The 14,019-nt window shown below is 35.0% G+C and overlaps 1 protein-coding gene across 1 annotated transcript in view; it reads right to left on the reverse strand.

Annotated features, from left to right (window-relative positions):
* ACYP2 (acylphosphatase 2) overlaps positions 1-14,019 on the reverse strand; it is a 232,381-nt gene that overhangs the window by 199,501 nt on the left and 18,861 nt on the right. Inside the window, exons 2-3 of the mRNA XM_027865452.1 lie at positions 6,617-6,633; positions 2,137-2,246 (exon numbers count right to left, since the gene is read on the reverse strand). Of these exons, the coding sequence (XP_027721253.1) occupies positions 2,137-2,246; positions 6,617-6,633 (127 nt within the window). The remainder of the gene's footprint in view (positions 1-2,136; positions 2,247-6,616; positions 6,634-14,019) is intronic.

Here is a 14,019-nt window from a genome sequence, read left to right on the forward strand (position 1 = left end):
TGAGAATGTCTAAGAACTGAAAATGGCTGAATAAATTGTGGCATATGAATGTGATGAAATACTATGCTGAAAGAAATGAGGAAATAGATGATTTCCAAAAGATACTAAAAGATTTATATGAACTGATAAAGAATGAAATAACCAAAACTAATAAGAACAATTTATACTATAATATCAATATTACAAAAACAATTTTGAGGACTTTTATAAAATGATGATGAACAGAGAACAATTTACACAATAATAGTATAAAAAACTCTAAAGTTGTAAGATCTATGATTGATACAATTTACCATTAATGATTCCAGAGAAGTGATAATGAAACATGCTATCCATTACAGAGAAGTCATATATATGAACACACATATACATCTATATTTATATGTAGACATCAAAGGAATTTGTTTTGCTTGACTAGGCATATTTGTTACAAGAAATTTTTTTTCAATAGGATGGGGAGTAGGAGGGAGAGAAAATAGATTTCTGTTATTTTTTTGAAAATAGAGATGTCATATGTTGCATGCACTTTCAGATGAAGTCGGTGTATTATTAATTTTACTTTGTTAAAAAAGACTTCCTGAAATGAGAGTGATCTATAAAGGCTTATAATGTAAAAACAAAAATATCAACAAAACTATTTTTAAAAGAGGTCTATTGAAATGTGTCATGGGGAACTGTACTTGTATAAAGGTAAGAATTGTATGTTTATCCAATTTGCAAATGACATGGAGCAAAAGGTGTAACCAACTAATATTTTGAATGACAGAGACAGGATCCAAAAAGCTCTCAACAATCTAAAATAATAGTCAAAATAAAATAAGATGTAATTTAACAGAGATAAATGTTAAGCCTTACACTTGGGTTTTAAAAATTAATTTCACAAATATAAGATGGGAGAAGTTGTGTCTAGATAGAATTTTTTCTGAAAAGCTTTTAGTGGAATACAAGTTCATTATTAATCTTAAGTGTAAAATAGCAGCCAAAGAAGTTAATGTTGTAAGAGATAGCAATTAGAGAAGCAAAATGTACCAGTCTAGGAAGGTAAATGACAGTCCCTATGTACTACTACTCTTTGATAAGACCACATAGAAAGCTTTTGATAAGCTGGAAAGCAGCAAAGCAAGGGTGAACAGGGTAGCAATGAACCTAAAGATTATACCATACAAAGATTGGTTTAAGAGACTAGGAATGCTTCACCTAAAGAAAAGGAGATGTTGCGAACCACAACAGTTGTCTTCAAGTACTTAAAGGGCTGTAACATGAAATAATGATTAGGAATGTTCTGTTGACCCTAGTGAGTAGAATTAAGAACAATGGGTGAAGGTTACAGACAGAGAGATTTAGGCTTAATGTAAGAAAATAAATTATTAACAATTAGAGCTATACAAAAGTATAATGAGCCACCTCAAAAGGTAGCAGGTTCCCCCTCACTGCAGGTCTTCAAGTAGAGACTAGATAACTATTTGTCAGTGATGTTGTAGAGGGGAGTCAGTAAATCAGCCTCTAAAGTCCCCGAAAGCTCTTGGATTATATGTTAATGCAGAAGAAATAATAAACAGGCCCAATAGAAATTGGAAAAGAATGTCTATGAGTTCCCTAAAGTTTCATGGAATTTTATCAAGGAAATATCTGCTAGGCCCTCAGAAGCAGCTGATGCTCCTGGAGACATCACTGCCATCAAAGTTTCAAGCTAAATCCTATGTCTTATGCTTGCTCCTATATATTAAAACATCATTTTTTGGTTTTGTTATACCATACAAACTAAAACTGTTCCATCACTATTCAGGCATTCATAACATTGCCCCGACCAACACAATTTTACAATAATGGCATTAGCATATTATTACCAAATTCTACCCTAACATCATGAAACCTCACTGTAAACCCTGTTTATTTGATCACCAGAGATATAAGTCAAGCATTTAACACTTGAACCCCAGCAATGGTAACTAGCCAACAGTATTGAGTATTATATTTTAGCTAATGCTTCTGACAACGTGACAAGTTTTTAGGAAAAGACTAACTTTTAATTTTTGGAAATAAATACCTTTAAACATTTCACTGACTGCCTTTATATTTTCCTTTATTAATCTTGCTATTTCAAGTGGTAAGTATTGAAGATATTTGATTACTTACATGGAGTTGACTTTATCTTCAGGACCTTGAACTTGGCCTTTTACCGTTCCTTGGCGAGTATTCTTAACCCACCCAACAACTCCCATCTTCTTAGCTTCATCTTCTGTGTACTACACGAACAGGAAAACAAGAGACAGAAGGACAGTCCACTTGGCATCAAAAGCCTAGATTCATAGTAAATTTGGCTCTAAAAATTCAAAGAACACTAACTCAAGGATTGTCATTTCTTTTCTTAAGGTATATAATGCTGAACATTGCATATCTCAACTACGGTAAAACTTGGTATTTGTTCTGGATTCCATCTAAAGCTGGCAGGGCTCTCAGGTGCTCTCTAGTCTAACATTTTACAGGAGAAAGAACTGAAAGCCAGGGGAGTTAAGTGACTTATCCTAGGTCTCACAGGTAGTAAGCATCATAATTGGGATTTAAAATTCTGTCTCCAGAGTTCCTTCCCTTTGTTCCTCTGCCTCCAAATAAGGTAATTAGGAATTTATTTGAAAAGTAACTTCAATGCTATTTCTAGAATAAATACATATCCAGCTTCATATTACAAATTACATTTATATTACCAGATAATGATCCTTCACATTCAGAAGGACAATTTGGAGGTACTACAAGATCCTCAAAGAAAGCTAATGTTCAGTATACACTGCCTACCAAGGCAGGAAAGTAAATTAATATATATGTATATGTGTATATACATATATTTTAAATGTTATCAACTATTGATTGCTTAGCAACTTAGTGGCTTGGGGCATTACCATACTAGGATGCTATTCTGACATTTTCTCGTTTCTGGACTGGCAAAAAAGGCATAGTAGACAACGTGCATCTCTGCCTGCTCAAGATTTTCCAGTAGAGGATTAATATGGTCAGATTTTTTTTAGGGTTATCAATCTGGCAGTTTGGTAGAATACGACTGGAAGATGGGAGAGACTAGAAAAATGTGATAACTGAACAATTCACTGGTGATCATTGTATTCCATTATCCTTGCATCTTAATAATTGGATCTGGAGTATAATTTTAACTTGTATGGAGAGAAGGCAGAAGTTAAGGTTCAATAACTTTTGAAAAACATTGTGTTCCAATATGACTATTATGGATATGTTTTGCATGACTACACATGTATAACCTGTATCGAATTGCTTGCCTTCTCAATGAGGGCAAGTGGGGAGAGAAGGGAGAGAATTTGGACCTCAAAGTTTTAAAAAACAAATGTTAAAAATTGTTTTTATATGTAACTGGGGAAAAATAAAATATTAAATAAATACAAAGAAAAAGAAAGAAAAAAAGAAAGGTTGCTAAGTTCCAATAGCAGAGATTGAGTCTTGAAGTGGCAATGGGGAATAAATAGTAAAAAGACAAAAAAAGAATAACATAGTATCCTATTTAGAGTTCAAGGTAATGCAGGGCATTAGTTCCATAACATTCCTAACTAAATAAACTGATACAAACCAACAAAAGTTCTATAGCAAAGATCCTATAGACCTGTAAAGAATTGTTCTCTCTCTTTCTCCCTTCAGTATCAAACTTGTTGAAAAAAAAAAATGTCCTACACCTTATGCCTCAACTTCCTGACTACTTTCTTCAACTCCTTCCAATTAGGTCCACTGCCATAACTCTATTGAAATGGCTTTAGCAATGGTCACTTATGACCTCCTAATCACAAAATCCAACAGTCTTTTTTCAGTCTTCATGCTCTTTGAAGTGTCTATGTCTTCTGACACTGTTGACCAGCCTCTCCTACTTGAAATTCTGTCCTATCTTTGTTCCAGAGATACCACCACATTAACTATATCTCCTGCGTTGGTTCTTCATCTTCTTCCTGACCCCTCTGTCAAGGACATGGTCGTCATCAACATTTTAAAAATTACTGAATGCCTGAAATTATTAAATACCTTCTATGGCACTGGGTAGTGTTGCAAAGAAGAAAACACACAAACAAGGAAAGGAAATCATATGAATAGAATAGGGATACAATATTCAACTAAATTCAATAAACATTTCTCTAGCACTGACATAAGAGAAAAGGTAAAATATTCCTAAAGAGTTTAATGATATTTTGAAAAACAAGACAACAAAACAACAATACCAACTGCAAAAATTTATTCCCTACAATATTTTGTTTTATAGGATCTAAATGTTAATTCCTCTCAAATTGCCTAAAATCAAGTTCAAGTAGAAATCAATTATGCTTCCAAGAGAAACCATATAAAGATTGTTTCCATGCAGTATATATAATACCTTTTTCCTCTATTAATACCTAATATAGCCATAACTTTATTAACACATTGGAATACCTTTTTCTGGTATTTAAATGGGTGCAAAAGTTCACTGCTTTCTAACTAGAGACGGCTATAAAATGGGTATGTGCAGAAGGGAGAAAGGGGATTTGGACTTTAATAATTTCCCCCTTGTTACCATTTAAATTTACAACATGTGCTGGAAAATAGTAGCTATGAGAACAAGTTAGAAACTAGAATTTTTCAGTCTGCAGGAAAGAATGAAAAATTAATATCTTTAGCTCTATGAAAATAGTGACCAGCTGTTTTCTATCTCCACTGAGGCAGAATAAAGGGGAATGCTAGATTTTAATCTAATATGAAAGTAGAATTTTTTTTAAAAATTCTCTGTTACAAAGGGAACATTTGTAATCTCTCCACTATTATAGATGTAGTTTACTTAGCAATGCATTTGGCAAAGTCACAATATTCTTGTGGAAAAGATGGTGGTATATGGACTAATTCATAATAAAATTAGACTCACTACTGGTATTTTAAATGTAAATGACCAATGAGTGGACATGAGGCAGCTAGTTGGCACAGTGGATAGAGCACCAGGCTTGGAATCTGGAAAATTCATCTTCATGAGTTCAAATCCTGCCTTGGCCATTTACTAGCTATGTAATCCTGGGCAAATCACTTAACCCTGTTTGCCTCAATTCCTCATCTGTAAAATGAGCTGGAGGAAGAAATGGCAAACCACTCTAGTATCTTTGCCAAGAAAACCCCAAATGGAGTCACAAAGAGTAGGACACAACTGAAATAACCAAACAACAATGAGTGGACATACTACTGAAGTACTGAACTGTTATCAATCTCGACATTATCATTAGAAATTCAGAAAATTAGAAATTGGAAGAAAAAAGGAAATAGCAGAAAAAAGGAAAAATGACTCACAAGGGATATAAAAGAATCAGTAAATTTGGTTTTATTTTATTTCAAAGACGACAAGAATCATTATTTTGTAGGACACTTGGTAAACTCATACTGAAACATTCAACTAAATATGTGCAAAAAGACTACCATGAAAATGTAGGCTATGCACCAACCACTAGTTGCAGAAGATCAAGAGGAGAGAAATTTTAAGAATGTCATTAAAGCCCTCCAAATGAAACCATTATGTATTTTGATATTCAGTGATTTCAATGCAAGGATATTAACATGGGATAGTGGTAAAGAAGAAACTGGAAAATCTGGGGTAAGAATAGGGACTGAGGAACTGTTTTGTTTGACTATACTTAATAGTTACAAGGGATAACTTTTATTTGGGAGAAGCGGGTATTTGGCCATAGTAGTTTAAAAATAAACAGAAGAGAGTATGAAGAATTTCAGAAGGAGACACAGAGAAGCAGGATAGTGTTGATGCTATCATATTAAATTTAATATATACTTAAAAAACAAGTTATACATAATATTAACATTTTCTTATACAATCTTCTTTTCTATATTATTTGTCTGTGCAAGTGTTCATACTTGATGATCTCTTAATTTAAAAATAAAAAATTAAGATATATTTGTGTGTATATATTTACATACATACATGTATACACACATACAATATTGTGTTATAATATATGTATGTATATATATCTATATTACATATATCTTATCTAAAAATATATGGCATACAGAACTTTTTGAAAGTTTGTAACTCAAACAACAGAATGCTATAACCCAACTCCAGAAGAGAGAGAAATCCCTGAAACATTATTCTTGGTTTTACAAGATTCACGCTTTGTTCAGAGGGTTTATTTTTTTCCTCAGTGATCTTGCACTGTTTACATTCATTATCCAGTCAAAGTGAAAAAAGTCACATTTCATGTTTGATATTTAAAACTAAATTTTTAAAGAGAATCTGCTATAAGTATAAAGCACATCTTGAAATTCACAGCAAGGATAAAAAAATACCCATAATATTTGTTACTATTGGGAATATTTTAATGTTTCTAAATCATAACAAAACTCTGAGGAGAAAAATTATTTTTGAAGAGTCTATTTTAATCTTAACATTCTGTATTTATGTACAACGAGAATAGTCCAGAGACAAAGTATATTAGTTAAATGCTACAGGCTGTCAAAGAAACATGTAGTGAAACTTTCTGATTTTGAACACTAATAGAAGAGTATAATGTTCTGTCACCAGAACATTAGTATTTGTAAAAACAGGGAGGGGAAAAAAAACTGTGTACTGACTTACCATTCTGAAGCAGACACCTGTTAGGAAAAAAAAGATAAAAAAGAAATATCAGTTAATCTTAATATAACAGAATGTTACCAGTTCATAAATTATTATACTTTGATTAAATTTGCTTACTGACAAACCAAAATTTTAAAATAATATATTTTATTTAAGAGCCAATTATAAATAAAAGCTGGTGACATTCATTTAGAATATGGATATTGTTTGAGTCTTCAAATTATATTTGATTCTTTTAATATGAAAACAGAAGGGGAAGACAATTTTGAGAGAATACTAATGTTTGATCCTAAGGTATTTTTTAAGCGCTAAATAACACATCATATATGTTTTATACAAAAAGCAAGTATGTTAACCAAAAGACACAAAGCACTTCCAGTAAAATTCATTTATCTTCAAATTACACTTCCTATATTTAAAAAGACCAAATACAGTAAAAATGTCCATTTGAATTATATATTTTAAAAATTCTAGAACCAATTAAATACACATGATTATTAACAATATACATACCTAAGACCAAACAAGGAATAGAATCACAGGAAATAACATGGATAATTTTGATTACATGAAATTTAAAAGTTTTTGCTCAAACAAAACAGTGCAGTCAAAATTTGAAGGAAAGTGGAAACTGGGATAAAAAAAATTATATCAAATTTCTCAGAGAAAGGCCTCATTTTTTAACTGTATAGTGAACTGAGTCAAATTTATAAAAATAAGAGCCATTCTCCAACTGATAAATGGTCAAAGGATATGAGCAGGCAATTTTCAGAAGAAATCAAAGCTATCAATACTCAAATGAAAAAATATTCTAAATCACTACAAATTAGAGAAATGCAAATTAAAACTCTGAGATACCACCTCATGCCTCTCAGATTAGCTAACATGACAGAAAAGGAAAATGACAAATGCTGGAGGGAATATGGAAAAATAAGTACACTAATGCATTGTTGGTGGAGTTGTGAACTGGTCCAAACATTCTGGAGAACAGTTTGGAACTTTGCCCAAAGGGTGATAAAACTGGGCATATTCTTTGATCCATTAATGCCACTACTAGGTCTGTATCACAAAGATATCAAAGAAAAGGGAAAAGGAGCTATTTGTACAAAAATATTTATAGCAGCTCTTTTTGTAGGGGGAAAGAATTGGAAATTGAGAGGATGTCAATCAGTTAGGGAATACCTAAACAAGTTGTGGTATATGAATATAATGGAATACTATTGTGGTATAACAAATGATGAGAGTAATGGTTTCCGAAAAACCTGAGACTTATATTAACTGATACAAAGTGAATGAGCAGAACCACGAGAACATTGTATACAGTAACAATAATATTATTGTTGATGATGAGCTGTGAACGACATAGCTACTCTGATCACTACAATGATCTAAGATAACTCCAAAGGATCCATGATGAAAAATGATATCTACATCCAGAGTGAGAACTGATGAACAGACTGAAGAATCCTTTTTTTAAATTTTCTTTATGTTTCTTGCTTCTTGTTATTGCTGTTGTGGTTGTTTTTGCAACATGGATACTATGCAAATATATTTTTCATGACTTCACATACATAATTCCTATCATATCATTTGCAAGAGGGACAGAGAAATTTTGGAACTCAATTTTTAAAAAAATTAATGGTGAAATAAATAAATTTTAAAAAACAATAGACATGACTAACTTGGCTATTGAAACCTTAGTACTAATGGTGATTAGTTCAACTGCAGTGAAAAACTCTTTTAATCTTTCTGGTTTAGATTATGTAAAATTGGCATTTTTAGTCATGCATATACCTCAGTAGGGCTACTAACATAACATGCAGGCCCTTCTGACATTTATGAATCCCACAATTCCTTTAAGCCATTTACTCACAATGATGACAGAGAAACCATCTGCTCTAAGGTGGTAAGTTAATATGTTCTGAAGGATTTTTAAAGGGATTTCTACTCACAGGCAAGTTTCTAAGCCTGTCCTTTGAAGTTAAATTTTTCACTCTGGTGAATTTATTTTTGCATTGAGATACAAATATGAAATCAATGCTTCAGGCAAATTTAAACTCAATTAAGCACACTAAATAACAAATATGATTGAGCTATTGAAAATAATTTGATAATGCAATCACTTTATAAATGACCTGTAGAGCCCAAAGCAGTAAGAGATAGATATATGCATAAACATATATACAAGTGTGTATTTATTAAATATATATTATATACATAAATTAGTGGAGTTTTAGAACTCTGCTCAAATGACTATAAAACTATAGGCTACCATTGTAGACACAGAGAATCACAGAACTGAAAAGAAATTTGCCTTGTAACATGGTTAAATCATAATACAGAATGGCATATCCAGGGGGCGGAGCCAAGATGGCAGAGGGAAAGCAGTGACTGTCTTGAGCTCTCTCCCAAAGCCCTCCAAATACCTACAAAAATGGCTCTAAACAAATTCTAAAGCAGCAGAACCCACAAAAAGACAGAGTGAAACAAATTTCCAGCCCAAGACAGCCTGGATGACTGATCAGAAAGGTATATCATGCCGGGCTGGGAGAGGAGCGCAGTGCAGCGTGGGCACACAGGCCTCAGAGAACCTGGAGCAGGCCTCAGAGGGCTGAATCACAGGTAGCTGTGGCAGTTTCCAGACTTCTCAACCCCTGAATGCCAAAGACAACTTAGAAGGTCAGTGGGAAAAGTCTGTGACTTTGGTGAGAGAGGAGCTAGGTCTCAGCCGCAAGTCTTGAGTGCACAGGGCCGTGGCTTTTTCCTGAGCTTCCAGCCCACAGACTGAGGGGGAATCCAGTGGCTGATCAGAGGGGGATTGCAGGGATCTCTTTGCCAGTGCTGAGGCAGGAATCTCTTGCTTTGCCTGTGCTTGGATCTGGGTCACAGTTCTTAGGGGCAGTCCTGGGGTGAGGAGGAGCACTGGCGTGGTGGAGCTTGTTGTGGTGGTGGAGAGGAAATACCTCGTCCCTTATCATAAAAATTTACAGGTCCCTAGAAGTATCTCTGAAAACAGTTGTACAAACCCCCGAAGCTTGGGACAGTAAACTCTCCACATTGGAAGCAGACTCTTACCTTAACAAAGAGTTTAAAACTCAAGTAATTGGCCGGGATCGTGAGTAAGCAGCGAAAAAAGAGTCAGACTATATTATCTTACTTTGGTGACAAAGAAGATCAAAACACACAACCAGAAGAAGACAACAAAGTCAAAGCTCCTACATCCAAAGCCTCCAAGAAAAATATGAATCAGTCCCAGGCCTTGGAAGAGCTCAAAAGGGATTTTGAGAAGCAAGTAAGAGAAGTAGAGGGAAAACTGAGAGTGATGCAAGAAAATCATGAAAAACAAGCCAACAGCTTGCTAAAGGAGACCCAAAAAAACACTGAAGAAAATAACACCTTAAAAAATAGCCTATCCCAAATGGCAAAAGAGGTCCAAAAAGCCAATGAACAGAAGAATGCCCTATAAAGCAAAATTGGACAAATGGAAAAGGAAGTCCAAAAGCTTACTGAAGAAAATACTTCCTTAAAAATTAGAATAGAGCAATTGGAAGCTAGCGACTTTATGAGAAATCAAGACACTGTAAAACAAATCCAAAAGAATGAAAAATTAGAAAACAATGTGAAATATCTCATTGGAAAAACAACTGACCTGGAAAATAGATCCAGGAGAGAGAATTTAAAAATTATTGGACTATCTGAAAGCCATGATCAAAAAAAGAGCCTAGACATCATCTTTCAAGAAATTATCAAGGAAAACTGTCCTGATATTTTAGAACCAGAGGGCAAAATAGAAATGGAAAGAATCCACCAATCTCCTCCTGAAAGAGATCCCCAAAGGAAAACTCCTCGGAATATTGTAGCCAAATTCCAGAGTTCCCAGGTCAAGGAGAAAATATTACCAGCAGCCAGAAAGAAATAATTCAAGTATTGTGGAAACACAATCAGGATAACACAAGATTTAGCACCTTCTACATTAAGGGACCACAGGGCATGGAATATAATACTCCAGAGAGCAAAGGAAATAGGATTACAACCAAGAATCACCTACCCAGCAAAACAGTATAATCCTGCAGGGGAAAAAATGGTCATTCAGTGAAATAGAGGACTTTCAAGCTTTCTTGATGAAAAGACCAGAGTTGAATAGAAAATTTGATTTTCCAATACAAGACTCGAGTGGAACATGAAGAGGTAAACAGGAAAGAGAAAATCATAAGAGACTTATTAAGGTTGAACTGTTTACATCCCTGCATGGAAAGATGATATTTGTAACTCATGAGACTTTTGTCAGTATTAGGGTAGTTGGAGGGGAAAAAATTATATGTACGTATATATAGATATAGATAGATAGATAGAGGGCACAGGGTGAGTTGAAAATGAAGGGGTCATATCTGGAGAATAAAATTAAGGGCTGAGAGAGGAATATACTAGGAGAAGGAGAAAGGGAGAGGTAGAATGGGGTAAATTATCCCACAAAAAAAATAAACAGAAAAGAAAAGGCTCTTACAGTGGAGGTGAGAGGGAATGAGTGAATCTTATTCTCATAGGATTTGACCTAAGGAGGGAATAACATACACACTCAATTGGGTGTGGAAATCTGTCTTACCCTACAGGAAAATAGCGGGGGGGGGAAGGGGACAAGAGAGTAAGGGAATGATAGAGAGGAGGGCAGATTGGGAAAGGGAGTAATCAGAAGCAAATACTTCTGAGGAGGAACAGGGTCAAACTACTATGGAAGTGTTTTGCAAAACTGCACATATATAACCTGTATTGAGTTGCTTGCCTTATCAATGAGGGTGGGTAGAGAGGGAGGAAGGGAGAAAATTTGGAACACAAAATTTTAAAAACACATGTTTAAAAAAAATGTTTTCACATGCAACTGGGAAATAAGAAATACAGGAAATGGGGTACAGAAATCCATCCTGCCCTACAGGAAAATAGAAGGGGAAGGGAATAAGAGAAGAGGGGGAGAGATAGAAGGGAAGGCAGACTAGGGAAAGGGGTATTTAGAATGCATGCCATCTTGGGGTGGGGGGGAGGGGCGAGATGGGGTGAAAATTTGGAACTCAAAATCTTGTAGAAATAAATGTTGAAAACAAAAAAAAATAAATACAAGTTACCATGAAAAAAAATAACAAAAAGAAAAAAAAAAGAAAAAAAACAGAATGGCATATCCATTAAGGGTTTTGAAACGCTGAGCACAAATTTTTCACCATATCCCCAAACTCTAGAATTATGAGATAACCCTTAAAGCTTAAAAAAAATCATCTCACTTCAATGGGTCTCAATTTCATTTGTAAAATGAACGGATTGAACTGGATGATGCCTTAAGGTTGTTTATAGCTCTAAATTCTATGATCCTATTAGATAATTGTGGAGCACATAAATGGAAGTACTACTTTACAAAATGGCTAGTCTGGGCTTCATTATGCCCTCCAGGAACCTCACCATCCTACAAGATTACATCAGCTCTAGAATTCACATTTCATCAGTAACCTTTCCCTCCCTCTGATTGGAAAAAGTGGAAAGTGAAGAGTGGAAAACTCCTCTCACATCCTCCATTTAAGGAGGGCACCCAGACTATCTCTTCATTTCCCACCTGTCTGCATTCCTCTGCACTTCCTCATTCCTACAGCTGGGTATCTTCCCTCCCCTTTTCAGCTTCCTTTTTATTTATTGTCTTCCCGTATTCAATTGTGAGTTATTTGAGGGCAAAAATAGTCTTTTTTTTTAACCTTTCTTTGTATAATCAGATTAGCACAGTATCTGGCACATAGCAGGCACTTAATAAATGTTTATTGACTGATTGATAGGTATGTGGTAAGCACTCAGTATTTTTTGATTCATCCTTCTAGCCATCCATTCATTCATATAAATTGTGGCTAAACTTGAGAAGGTGGTCTAAAATAGGTGTCTCCACTTAAAAGCAGATTTGAGAATCATTAGCATAGAGATGATAGATACCTATAATATCTATCTTTCCTGACCTCCAGTCTCACATCGTCAACTGCCTACTGGACATCATAACCTAGATATCCCATAGAAATCTTAAATTCATCAAGTCTAAAACTGAACTCATTGTATTTTCTCTTAACCCCTCCTTTCTTTTCAACTTCCCAATTACTATATAAGACACCACCATCCTCTCAGTCATCCAGACTTGCAACCTAGGTATCATCCTTGACTCTTCTATCTCACTCTCCATATCCAATTTGTTGCGAAGACCTGCTGAGTTTACCTTTGTAACATCTCTCAAATATACCCCCTTCTCTCCTCTGACATGGTCACCAGCCTGGTGGAGACCCTCATCACCTCATGCCTAGACTACTATAATAGCCTGTTGGTTAGTCTCTGCTGCCACAAGTCTCTCCTACTTCAGTCTCATCCTCCACTTAGCTACCAAAGTGATTTTCATAAAGGGCAGGTCTGTCTATGGCACCTTCCTATTCAATAAACTCCATTGGTTCCCTAACATCAGAAGAATCCAATATAAAATCTTTCCATTTGGTGTTCAAAGCCCAGGTTATTAATAATCTGCCTTTCCCACCTTTATAGTCTTCTTACACCTTACACCTACTTCCTCCTCTCCCTGCCATGTACTCTGAGATTTATTGACACTGACCTCCTTGCTGATTTTCACATAAGAAATTCCATCTTTGCACTTTGGACATTTTTCACTAATTACCTACCAAGCCACAATGTTTTCCTTCCTCATCTCTACTTCCTGGCTTCACTAGATTCTTTGAAGTTCCAGCTAAAATCTCATCTTCTACAAGAAGCTTTTCTCAATCTCTCGTAATTATAGTAGCTCTCTCCATTTATTATTCCAAATTTATCCTGTATGTAGCTTATTTGTAGATAGTTTTTTTGCATGTTGTCTCCCCCATTAGACTGTGAGCTTCTTAAGAGCAAGAACTGCCTTTTGCCTTTCTTTTTATCCCTAGAGCTTAGAACAGGGCCTGACACAGTAGATGCTTAATAAATGTTAATGGACTGACTAGTTCCAGCAGGATTCAGACAAATTCATATACAAACCATTCCATAAAGATTATTGATGTAATGGAGTGCTTAGGAGTACAGGCCTAACTTTTGAGTTTACCCTAATGTATAAAAAACTGACTTCTTATAGAACACTTAGTGGAATTTTGAATTCTGTCTCAGAATTCTGTCTCAGAATTCTGTCTCAGAGTGGTGCCAAGGAGTGTTCTGTACTATATGTCCCACAAGGTTGTGAGTGCTAACTATACATGAAAGTTAATTCCCCAATAGCCTCTGGGAAATTAAGACATCACTGGACATGGAACACAAGGGAATTAAGGACTGTACCGCTCCATACTACTGCTGTCATTAGTTTTGTGCATCGTGAACCACGTGTGCATCAGCCTCTGGAGGCACTTGACTGAGTC

This window comes from Vombatus ursinus, unplaced genomic scaffold (genome assembly GCF_900497805.2).
Source record: "Vombatus ursinus unplaced genomic scaffold, bare-nosed wombat genome assembly UNPS02014778.1, whole genome shotgun sequence".
Classification (NCBI taxonomy): domain Eukaryota; kingdom Metazoa; phylum Chordata; class Mammalia; order Diprotodontia; family Vombatidae; genus Vombatus; species Vombatus ursinus.